Raw genomic sequence first — 13,065 nt, forward strand, 5'->3', positions numbered from 1 at the left:
GTGTGTGTGTGTGTGTGTGTGTGTGCATGCATGGCCACACATATCTGTATCCATACATGGAAGTATATACATATCTATTCAGCCATCTACCCATCTACCTACCTACTAGCATTCATTTATCCAGCCACCTGTGTGTATATATATATATATGTTTGTATATATCTGTGTGTGTGTATGTGTGTGTATGTATATATATATACCATCTATCTATCATCTATTTATCTATCAATCATCTATCTATCATCTATCAATCATCTATCAATCTTCTATCATCTATCTATCTATCTATCTATCTATCTATCATTTTTCTCTGGTACTTTTCCACCTACCCTCTCCCTTCTTTCTACCCTTTTAGGAACGAGTAGATTGTCTGCCCTGTTCCTCAACTATACGATGCTAAGCTTCCTGCCCATGGAGAATCCCCCTGCAGTAGTTGCCTTGAGATTCCTAAACTTTCCTTCAGAGATTTATTTCTCTGTTCTTTGAAATCATCTCTCTGTGACTTTGCATGATGTTGGCGCACTAACAAAGTCTCTCTTGACGTGGTCTTCTCGTACTTCCCTCCCTCCTCTTGAAGCTTCCTCCCATGGTACCGTGGGGTACCCTACTCATATTCTCAGCTCTGCGCCTGTTGACTGTTTCTGGTGTTTGTCCTTAAGAAGCATCCTTCTGTGAAAGGACAATGTGGGGACTGAGTGAGCTCAGCCTTTGCCTGCTTTGGCTGTTCCCCATCTCAGAACTGTGGCCCGACTGTCTTCTGAAATTTCTGATCTACCATGACACGAATATGAATGTCATCTTATTTTTGCCAGTCCCTCTTGTCCCATTATCACTAAGTCTTATGACACTTGCTTCTTTGACACCTCTAGACTTTGTCCATACCTTCACCAATCACGCTGTTTCTGCCTTAGCTAAAACCCTTCCATTTCTAACGTGTGTGTCGATGCAGTGGCTTCCAAGCCTGCTCTCCCTTCCTCCTTCAGAGCCCCCCAGCAAACTCGGCTCGTCAGTATCTTGCTGTTTATTTGCTCAGTGAGATTTATTGAAGATCCTTTTCTGGCACTGGCCCTTTCAGAATCCCACATAGTCAAGGGGGGCGGGGGGCAGCACATTCCAGTCTGCATAAGACAGTACCCTAATGGCTGCTGTTCAGGTGCCAAGACAAGGGTAGGTGGGAATGTCAAGCCTTCACAGCCTGCTTGTGATTAGTTCTCTGTGCTGACACCACTGTTAGGGTTTTGCTGGCCCAACTCTGCAGCCTCCCTCGGTTTTCTAGGAAGCTTGCCATGGAGATCCAGTGAGCTAAGCTTCAGTCCTTCGAGTTAAGAAAACACATGCTAAAAGCATGCTGTGATCTGTCAACAACCTTTCAATGTCTCTTTAGGTCGGCTTGCTTGTTGGTTCAGTTTTCTTTTGAGGACAAAATTATCTGTTAGGTTTATTCAAGTGATGATTCAGGGATGTCATAGAGAAGAAAAACAAGGGTGTGAAAGTTTTTTGGACACTGAATATTGGTGTGTGAACATCACACAAACCTTCAAAGGAAGGAAGACTTAACTTTTCCTGAGACCTCTGCAGAAGGCTTCTTGGAACTAACTCTCCATAAATGTTAGGGGAGGGGCTGGGATGGCTGAGAATCACATGGGCTCCTGTGAGAAGGGTATGAAAAGGCAAAGCCCTTGGAGCAGCAACGGAAGAGAGATAGTGCAAAGTCCCCTTCAGCTCAGGGATTGTTTTGGGGACAGGTCAGCTACAACACACACACACACACACGAAGACACCACCCATGTGACATAGCCTCACACAAAGACACAAAGGAGCTTGAGTCACCAGGCAAGCAACGTGTCTTTGAGAATGGGAGTTGAACAAAGTTAGACAGGTATTAACACAGTTAATAAACAAGTTAATGAAAGTGGCACTGGAATCCATAACCATCAAAGATGACCGAGCAACAACTATGGTGTCATATAACTTGTGAGTTTGGGGTAACAGATCTTGCTTCTTATTTCTTAAATTTAAAGAAATACCAGATTTCTCCCAAATAATAAATCTAAACAATTTTTAGGCTTACTCATTAGAGAAAATAATATGAGCATAAAATTAAATTTCTTTTAATATTAAAAAAGGGAGAAAGGAGACTGAGCCCCTTCACCAACCCTGTCTGGGTTTAAGGGGAGGAGGAAGAGCTCTGCCATCTTGGTTGCTCTGTTCAGAAGTTAAAGACACTTGATTGATGTGAGGTGACAGATTTGTGTTGTATTGGCTTAACGAAAAGGGACTTTTTTTTTTCTTTTCTAAAATTATAACAAAAATCTAAGAATCACACTTTGGTTGGCACCATGTTTGATTCAAAATTGAGTTTAAATCAATATAATGTCAAAATATTCCCTGGTGGTATCCTGGTAACAGGAATGAGAAATAGGCTGTCTGCCTTACTGTGTTGAGAGTAGCCGGCCTTCAATGAAGGGTTTCCTACCTCTGCGTTTCAGCCTGCATGTTTTGTGTTTGCTGCAATCTACGGTCAGATTTAATTTTAATTAGATGTCTAGGCACATGTCCTGGAGGTGCACAAAAGTAAACAGTGCATGCAGCATTGTGGAATTTCACCAAGTTCTGGAACCTTGGAGGTATTCATCACTTCCTCTGCAAACCTCACTGCTGACGTCCATGGAGCACTTCTGAAAATTAAATCACATGTGAAATTCCATCATCCTACAAACGAGAATGAAGTGACAGTTTTAGTTTGTTCCTGCAGACCTCAAATGCCCCATTACCAAAGGAAGTCCCGTTAGTTTTTCTGGTATGGCATGCGGTTACATGGTGACCTGGTGAGGCATGACCAGGATGCTTCTGGTCTGGGTTTCCGTTGACACAGCTCCACGCTTTGACAGAATAGTAGTCAACCAAAGCTCATTTTCAAGAGCCCCTGCTAAAGAGCTCTGTGTGAGCCATGTGTTAATTCACTCCAGTAAATGATAAAATAGCATCTGCACGCCCATTCTTTTGAGACGACAAGTTATCCGTCTGTAGTAACACAGAGCAAAATCGACATGCACAGCTGAAAAGCCCAGACAATAGGCTTCTGGGTATTCTGCTTACTTTCCAACTCAGGTTCAGAGACAAGCCTGTGGAAAACAGACATGGGGAGCTCACTGAGGAAAAGAAGACGTGCAAACAGCCCTAGTTACTACTTACTGACTGATAATGCCCCGACCTCTGCCCCCGAGACACATCGTGAGGCCTGTAAACTGTAGCCCGGTGTGCTGGGGCACATTATTAACTGCAGCACTCGGGAGGCAGAGGCGAGTGGATCTGAGTCAAGGGCCAACCTGGTCTACAAAGTGAGCTCCAGGACAGCCAAGGCTACACAGAGAAACCCCATCTTGGGGAAAAAAAATACCTGTGCATTGTGACCTTGGCCCCTTGGAATTTGTTGTTGCCCCAATGGCTGAGGAGGATGCTGAAGCCATGACAGTAAAATGACTTTCTCACAGTCTGAGGAAGTGAGCCTCATGCAGAGCTGATTGTGCCAGGAGCATCACCATGGGCATGGTGTTTGTATCCACTCTAGTATGCTTTCCTTGGGTTGTTGGCAGTAAGATTCAACCAGCTAAGACAGACTGTGTTCATGACAATGGTTAGCTCACAACCAACACTTACAAGTAGACAATATCTCACTGTCATCACCATCAGAACCATCATCATTGCTGTCCCTACCAATATGGCTGTCATTCTTACCATCAGTCAAAGCTATCATATTTACCACCATCACCACCACCACGACCACCACCATCATCACCATCACCACCACCATCACCATCACCACCATCATGACCGCCATTGTTTTTTTTTCCTCTACTTAGAAGCAGAAGGAGGAACCATATCCTCTCCTGTTTGGAACCTTATTATTCAAATGGATGAGGATCATGAAGCCCCAGAAACCATTCTCAAAATAGAACCAGAAAATGAATATATCTCACACTGGATGTATCAGAAGCATGACCTCAGTAAATGTCTGTATCTACAAAGCAGTGATAGGAACAAGGAATTCGTAAATGAGAAGATGAGTTAGATCAGGATTGTGCCATTCTAAAATCTCAGGGAGAAATGAACGCTGATGAAAGCTGTGAGCTGATGTAAGGGCACGTGAGCCAATGCTGTCTGTCAAGGAGCTGCTGTCCCTCAGTGTTGGATGTCTGTCCTGACATGAGTAGCCTTGACCTGTTCAGTTGGAGAAGTCTTCTAAATTTATATCCTGAAATGGTTTCACACATACAGGAAAGTTCCAGAGTCCTGATAAAGGATTCCCAAATGTGACTTGAAGCACAACTGTGATGCCAGCACCAGTGCTGTATAGAATGTCCGTCAGAACTCTGTTACGTGAGTGGACGGTGCTGTGAGCTTCAGGCTTTGTTCGTATGGTGTTGGCTTCTCAGCAGAAGTATTTTGTTTGTCCAGGACTCTGAATTTATGAACAAGTGTTTCTGTGAAAATAAACTAACCAAAAACACCAAATGGCTTGGCATCTTCTTCCAATCTAATTTAAGTACTTGAAGATACTTTTGACTAGTATATGTATATACTAGTATATTAATTTACACCAACATACTAAGTATATTAGTCTAAAAACTTAGGTTCCTGAACAGTTCCTGAACTGTTCCATAACAGTTCCTGCTATGTGCAAACATGTACAAACCTATACAAACATGGAGGAAATGACCAGTCAAAAATTAAGTTTTAATAATTATTATTAGAAGTAGGCAGGCTATAATTATTATTGGCAATAGGATATGTTCAAAGATGAACAGGTTTCAAGGAGGAAGGCTCTGAAAGAGGACTGTGTTGAAAGACGACCTTGTCCTGAGTCCCAGTATCTGGCTTGGTACCAATGGGTCTTCTTCTCCCAGGGGTGGACCTCAACTCGCTGCGCCAGATGAAACTACAGCGGCCCCTGAGTATGCTAACAGACGTCAGGCACTTCCTAGCTTCAGGAGGAGATGTCAACGAGAAAAACGATGATGGAGTAACCCTGGTGAGTCCACACTTGGGTCTCAGAAATCATTTATGTAGGGAACTGAAGTTGATTCTAAAACATGTAATTGGATACAATCTACTGTTCAAAGGGCATCTCATCATAAAATACTCATATACTCTTTGAAGATATGTTGGAAAGCATAAATATGTAAAGAAGAAATACAAAATATTTATACCACAGCCCAGAGGAGGCTGGTAAAAATACGTTGATGCTTTTTTCAACCATTTTTCCATATGCCACTCTTACATGTTTAAAATAAATATTATGTGCTATCTGTGGACTAGGAATGTGCAGGGTGTCTGGTTTCCTTTCCAGTGTTTCCTTTAGTTTTGCTGTTGGTTGAGTTACTGGGTGAGACTCAGGGCTTGAAAGAATAATACTCTAAGCACAGTCTGCATGACCTTGGTGACAGGGCTTGTAGATACCCCTGTACATTACTCTGAACATCTACTTCCGCCTGTTTGAAGTTCTGTCTGTGTAACTCAGAAAGAGTTGGCCAGAGGCCTTCAGTCCACCTTGTGACTGGATAAATTGTTTTTATTGTGACTTTAGTGGCATCAGTGCTAGATCCACTCTCCAACAATTTATCCATCAGCCCAGCAATGTCTGTTTTAGCTCAGATTCTGGGCATCTAGTCTTTCCCATGACTGGAACCAAAACCTATAGGAGCTACCTGCTTGGGCTGTTTGTGCTGGACCCTATCTATACACCTCTGGGTTTCCAGTTACTTCTAATACAGAGAGACACTCAAGTGCTGCTGCATGCAGATGCATAGCCTGTCCTAAAATGATATTAACCAGCTCAGACAGACAATAAAATTTCACCAACACCCCAGGAGCCTCCAGAATTCCTGCAACACATTTCCTGCTTCTGTGTTTGCTTTTGAATCACACTGTTCAGCACCAGAGGTGGTCCGTAAATCTGAGAGCCACTCTGCAGATCTTTGACAGGTGGATTTAGTGGGATAGCACCTTCAGCAGCTCAGGTGACTGTCAAGGGAGCTCAGTGGGGACTAGGGGTTACCTGGGAAAGTGCTCACAGTTAGTCATAAGGGAAACAATGGAAAAGCATGATTCATTTACAATTTGTAGTGTTTCTTTCACAATGTGCTAATAATGACTTACACAAAATAATAAAACTACATACCCAAGCTTCTTAAATTTTACACTGTCATGTTTCAGATCTAATGCTTTATTAAATAGTTCTGCCTAAACTATTGAACAAATAATGATGTGACTACTTTTTTCACAATGGGAGAATAACAAACGCATCCACATTTCAGCTACACATGGCATGTGCCAGCGGCTACAAAGAGGTGGTGTTGCTCATCCTGGAACATGGCGGAGACCTCAACGGGATGGATGATGGGTACTGGACGCCCCTGCACTTAGCAGCCAAGTATGGCCAGGTAAGATGATTTTCTAAATCCTTTCTGAAATGTTATTGAACAATTAACAAAAGAAAACTTTATGCTTAATTTTGATTTGCCTCCAATTTATATGCTAATCATTATATAGTTTGACTCCTAATGGCATTGTCTTACTATACAAATAATTTAATAAGAAAAAGGATTTACTTTCCCAAGGGCTCTGGAAGGGTCACCCTCCTTTGAGCTCTGTACATCACAGCCAAGCTCATTGGAGAAGCACTTGGCAGCCTTAAATGTCCTTCACAGAATTAATGCAGCTTCCATACTGTAATGTGGTGAGCCAATTACAGGAGTCGCTTAGTGTTCAGTTTGTTTTTTCACTTTTTAGATATAAAGTGAAATTATATTTTATATCCCGTTTTACTCTGTAAATGACCCTTCATTTTAATGAATAAAAGATGTTGAATTAACGCCGTGTGTGCTGCTGTGACCAATTACACAAGAACAGCACCTTCAATGACTAGATATTTGTTTTGGCTCAAGGACATTGAGGGGTCAGTCAATAGCTGCCGGGGTCCACACACTCAGGCAGAATATAGTAGTAGCAGAAGTGTTTGACACAGGGGTATCTTCTCTGTACGTTCCCGAACCATCTGTTCCAATTCCATAAGCAAATTGAAGAACTATAGGAAAATGCTTTTATCTGACTTAAAATAATTACAATCCAAAAGAATGAGAAAATGGACAGAGAAGAATCTTTACCCCCTCATATTGGCATGTTAGTGTGTGATAGGTGTGATATTTCAACAAAGAACTCGGTTTCCATATTTGCCTCCTTCCAAAAAATGACCGCTGAACACCTTGCAGTTAATGATCACAGCTCCCCAGAAATAGCTCACCCCAGCCTGGATGTCAGCTGTTCACTTTGTACAAATAAAACTTTTCAGGAAGTGTGTCCCAGCTCACTGCTGTCTTGGCATAGAGCTGATGACCTGAGACCCTGACCTGATACCAGTCAGTGGTCCAGTGAGACTCTCAGGTGCCAGAGCCTGAGGCCACAGGCTTCAGTGTCTACTGACCCTACCCACCTGATCCGTGTGCTCACACAGGCTTCCTGACTGTGAGTACACATGAGGAGCTTATCAACTAGCTGTGCTGGCCAATAAATGATCTTATCCGCAATAAGTGTTAAAAAGGAAAGCAGTGTTCTTGTTTAAGATACTTTTTCAGAGGGATTTCTGGAGTTTTTCCTGCTAGGGGTGCAAATGCTTTGCAGTATTTCAACAACTGTATTGCTCATTTTTTTTTTAGACAAATATTTCATATACTCTTCGGTTTCTAAGACATTCAAGTAGTATATATTTTCTGGATGTGATTCTATTCCAAACTATCTTTTTCATTAATTTATTTATTCACTTCACATCCCAATTGCAGACCCCCCCTCCCAGTTCACTCCTTAGAAAACCCCTTCCCCTCCCAGTCTTAGAGGAGAATGGGGACGACCTCCTGGCTATCACCCTGCCTGGCACACCAAGTCTCTGCAGGATTAGGCATATCCTCTCCCACTGAGGCCAGACAAGACAGCCTAGTTAGGGGAGCTGGATCCACAGACAAGCAACAGAGTCAGGAACAGCCCCCACTCCAGTTGTTGGGAGACTTGTATGAAGACCAAGCTGCATATCTCCTACATATATACAGGAGGCCTAGGTCAAGCCCATGTATGCTCTTTGGTTGGTGGTTCAGTCTCTGGGAGCCCCCAAGGGTCTTGGTTACTCCAAACTATTTTAAAGTTGGCAGTTTAGCATAAATATCTTTGTACAGAGAGCTTGTTTTTTCATATTATGGCTAGTAATACTTTAACAAACTAGTATTTTCGTTCTGGAACCAGATCATTTCTGTGACTTTGATGAACGGCTACAGAGAATTTAAAAAAAAAATGGATGCAAAATGCCCAAAAGTAAATTATCTCTCCACAAAATATCATAAAAGGAAACATTAATGTACAAAATGTCCTTTTCAGATCCTTGGGAGTTAAGCACTGTTTGATAAATAGATTTTCCTAATATATAAATTCTGGAGTAGTTTGGCTGCCTGATGAGTTCTGAGAAGAACCTGGGAATAGTAAGAATGCCAAGAACAATGTTACCCTCAGTCTCCCACCACGTCAGGAGCCTCGAGAGGGCAGCAACCCTGTGCATTAAGTAATTCATTGATGAGCTCTTAGTACCCTGGGTACTTACTATTCGTCCTTGGTGCCCTGGGTCCTTACTGATAGTCCTCAGTGGCCTGAGTACTTACTGATTCTGGTCCTTAGTACCCTGGGTATTTTTGTTAATGTGTCCTCAGCATCCTTGGTATTTACCTATGTGATCTCTGTATCCTGAGTACTTACTGATGGATCCTGCATGGTATCACTGATAAAAACTGTCTTTATGCTGCAGACAACCCTGGTGAAACTCCTTCTGGCACATCAGGCAAACCCCCACCTTGTGAACTGCAATGGGGAGAAGCCATCAGGTAGGTTGTAGCAGGCTGGGAGCCTCTTTTTTTGACATGAACACTACTACTCATTCATCACTCGTGCAGCCAGAAGTATGAGTGGGCACACACACACACACACACACACACACACACACACAGAGACAGAGACAGAGAGAGACAGAGAGAGACAGAGAGAGACAGAGAGAGGAGGGAGAGGGAGAGAGGAGAGAGAGAGGGACAGAGAGAGGAGAGAGAGAGGGACAGAGAGAGAGAGAGAGTGGGACAGGGAGAGGAGAGAGAGGGACAGAGAGAGGAGAGAGACAGAGAGAGAGACACAGAGAGAGAGAAAGACAGAGACAGAGACACACAGAGAGAGACAGAGAGAGAGACAGAGACAGAGACACACAGAGATAGAGAGAGAGAGAGAGACAGAGAGAGAGAGAGAGAGAGAGAGAGAGAGGGAGAGAGAGAGAGAGAGAGAGAGAGAGAGAGAGAGAGAGAGAGAGGAGAGAGAGAACCATGGTTCTCCTCCCTGTGCTGTGGGACGCTGATAGCAGTGGGTAAAGCCAGTCTGCCACCGCCTACCTTTCACATAGCTTTGACACGCCGAGCTTCACATCATCCCAGAAGCTCTGACTCCAGTCTCCTTTGTTACTTTGTTGCCAGCCACTCACCTATTCTGATACTTATTCTAACAGTGTTCTCAGTGTGAATACTTAGACTTAAACACAAACTAATATAGTCTGGTGCTAACTTAGATCACCAACCCCTTTGTTTCAGAAGGTTAAATGCTTCTGAAGTCTTCTGTAATCTTCTTTGCCACTAATATACTCCTAAATCTAATGCTCTTAGTTCTGTAGCTTTTAGAATTTAACATCTGCTACTTCTCATTGCTATTTTTGCCATATTAATAGGAGAGTTCAAATAACAAAGAAATGTCTCCCATAAGAAAGTATAACTGTAAAAAATTGATCTTTAAAACAAGATACATCCTATTTTTCTTATACCTGGGCCCTTTCTAACTTAAAAGCCCTTTACATTTCAACTCCCAATCTAATCACTGCTAGGAGTAAGTGAAAACCAGATCGAGTGACTTACTCTTATATCTTTATTGAAGTTAAATTGCTGACTATTGGTTACTTTATTGTGTTTGCTAAAATAAAGCAAAGATCTAGCAAACACGAGGGGTCAGTTCTCAGTTCCTTCAGACTCTAGAGTTAAGCTAATATTAGTGAGAGCCTAAAAATCTTATCATGAACGTAGATTGTTTTTACTTAATTTAGTACTTTAAACTTATTTATAAGGATTAAAAAAGCAGCTGGTGTGTGGTCTGTACCTACAATCCCAGCACTTGAGGGCAGAAGCTGGAGGATTGCTGTGAGCTCTGTGCCAACCAGCGCCATATACTACCACATGAGTCAGGGCTACACAACGAGATCCTGTCTAAAGTACACCAAACTGAACAAAACAATTAAAAATAAAACAATAAAAATAAAAAGGTAGCCTTTTATCTTAAAAACACATTTATGTCTTATCAGGTGGTTCTATCAGGAGGTTTTTGTGACCAAATGCCCATTCTCAGCTTCTTCACAGACTAAGGGGATTTGACTGATCCTCGAACCTATGTGTGTCTATTCTGCCATTTTCTTATTATCCCCTTTTAAGGCTAGTGTCAAGTGTTGCACAGCCAATTCCCAATGGCAGCTGACTCTCAGGGGGCCCAGGGAATGATGCAGCTTCTTATGCTCCAGCTCCAGCCCTGGCCACTTTCATGCAGTGCACAGAGATTCAGACAGCCTTCGCAGTGCTATCCCTGCAGAGTCTGACATCTTCCAGGTCCCTTGTTCATAGAACCTTGGCAGTAAGACACAGCACTGGGCTTGTCATAGAACCTCAATAAGTGTGTGTTCATTAAATGAAGGTGTCTTTTATTTAATGCACTTGACCTGTCTAGGAGAAGAATGAACCAGCTCAATAAAATATAAAAGATGCAAACGAGACACACTTATGGCCAAGAAAGTCACCATGAATGTCATGTTCAATGATTTCCACTTTCCCAGGACTTGAACCTGGGAGGACACAGTCAGTGGCATCTACGACAGCCTGCAGTTTGGTTTATAAGTATACCATAAATGCAGCCTCTCAGGTGAGGCAGCTGAGGTCTCTTCTCCCTTCCCACTCACTACTCTTTGATCGTAAGCCAGTCATGTCATAACAGAATACTGACAGGAATATCAGCTCATGTCAGCTAAATGACTTTGACAAGCCAGTAAAGCCACTCGACTCAAATGTACAGACACCGATGACCACCAAACTTAGTGGGGATGGGGAGTGGCTACATCCACAGGGTTCTCAGCTGGTGTCAATGCAAATTGTTTTCAGATTCACCAGGTCTCATTGACAGTTATTGCTGATTATACATTTGAATGGTACATATCTGTGCTGCAGCCCACTGGTTAAACACTCACAGTGACCAACACTTTCAACAGAACAGAAAAGGTCATGGCAAGCAGCCAGAAGTGCTACTCTGTCACAGGGAGGAGCTACATTTTGTGTCTGGAGTCAGTGGAATGCACACACATATTCTTCCAAGTTTAGCTTCCCTGTGACTTTTCGTTTCTTCATTATTACCCATTGCATATTTATACTTTTCTCATGTGTAGTTAAGTGCATCCCCAGTGTATAGCAGGGTGGACTTGGAAAATGGCAGACGAGGATTTTCTCCCTCTCCTAAACTTTTGCTGTTTCTTGATGGGGCTTGGTGTATCTACTGATCCATTCTTAGTTCGGCGTGTCTGAGTTATGAGAGGAAGTACTGCTTGTTCCCCCACTGCTGTGTCTAACACGCTTACTGCATCTTGTAGACATCGCTGCCTCTGAGTCTATCGAGGAGATGCTGCTGAAAGCGGAAATCGCCTGGGAAGAGAAAATGAAAGAGTCTCCGTCTGCCCCCACCTTAGCACAGGAGGAGCTGTATGATGAGATCCTTCAGGACCTCCCAGATCTTTCTAGTAAGCTGTAAGTATTTTCATCCCAGTGGGCTTAGCAGCAGGGCAATCCTCTAGAAGTCAGTTGTCCCCACCACTTCTCTCAGTCACCCACCATTGCATAGAGAGAAGCTCCTATCTCTCTGCCCAAAGGTTTACAAATACTGTAGCTGTTTATCAGCATATTTACCAAAAAAAAAAATCAATTACTGACGGTGAGTTCAGCATAACTAAAGACATTAGTATGACCTCAGAGGGCATTGCTATATGATTGATCAAGCTGGTAAGTTCCAGTTACCCTGACAGCAGTGTCCCAATCATTCCTCTAGAGTTTAGCTGAACTCATGTAAGCTTTCTATGATTGTCATAAGGGCTGACTGTTCTGAAGTAGCAAATGCAAATATGCCTTATTTTTCTCCTAAATATAAATGCAATGATTCTACACTATCCAATAAAAGTAATGCTTAAAGCTGTTGGGTGTTGGAGTGAAAATCACCATTGCTTTCAAGGTCTGAGAATGTAATGTCAAGTGTGATTGATAAGGCAACCAAGGTACCTCACTCTAGTTAATGATCTGGGGCATTAGTGTATACTTGGCTCATAATATCCCAATTTTTGCTTTGAATCCTTTGGTTTCTCTGCTTCTCAATGTATCACATGAACCCTCATGAGCTGCCCTGGATAGAAAAAGCAGAAAGCACGCTAACAGTTAGTATGAGGAGAGAGAGGGGCCAACCAGACTGTTGGTGGATGAAGGGCGTTCTGAGAGGATGGAAGTGGTTTCTGTTTTTGTTTTTAAAAAGGTAGCTGTGACCATAACTAACTCACTCTAGCTTGGCATAGTGTTATGCTTTTCCAAATATATAGACAGCAAAACCTAAGCAGAGGTCAGGCTGCCAACAGCCCACTGTGCATGGAGGCAGGGATCATGGGGCCCTAAGTAAACCTGAACAATTGACACCTCCCGGAATATGGAGGAGGAACAGCCATTGTTCTCAGCTGTGTACCAGATAGTGAGCTCATCCTGACTCCATGTCTGTACAGACAGTCCTGGCTAAAATCAGTGAGTCCCAAAACACAGCAAGAAGGTACTCATGTGGAAAGAGGTTCTGTAGGGAAGACAGGGATAGAGGAAAATAGTAGCAGGAGAGAGAGAGAGAGAGAGAGAGAGAGAGAGAGAGAGAGAGAGAGAG

General features: G+C 42.8%; 1 protein-coding gene across 1 annotated transcript in view; it reads left to right on the plus strand.

The window, feature by feature from the left end:
* The window catches only part of Myo16 (myosin XVI), a 356,137-nt gene that overhangs the window by 78,956 nt on the left and 264,116 nt on the right, over positions 1-13,065 (plus strand). The window contains exons 5-8 of the mRNA XM_028766338.1: positions 4,908-5,032; positions 6,318-6,443; positions 8,846-8,921; positions 11,750-11,903. Coding sequence (XP_028622171.1) covers positions 4,908-5,032; positions 6,318-6,443; positions 8,846-8,921; positions 11,750-11,903 — 481 coding nt within the window. The remainder of the gene's footprint in view (positions 1-4,907; positions 5,033-6,317; positions 6,444-8,845; positions 8,922-11,749; positions 11,904-13,065) is intronic.

The sequence above is a fragment of the Grammomys surdaster genome, unplaced genomic scaffold, assembly GCF_004785775.1.
Source record: "Grammomys surdaster isolate TR1022 unplaced genomic scaffold, NIH_TR_1.0 167, whole genome shotgun sequence".
In the NCBI taxonomy this organism is placed as follows: domain Eukaryota; kingdom Metazoa; phylum Chordata; class Mammalia; order Rodentia; family Muridae; genus Grammomys; species Grammomys surdaster.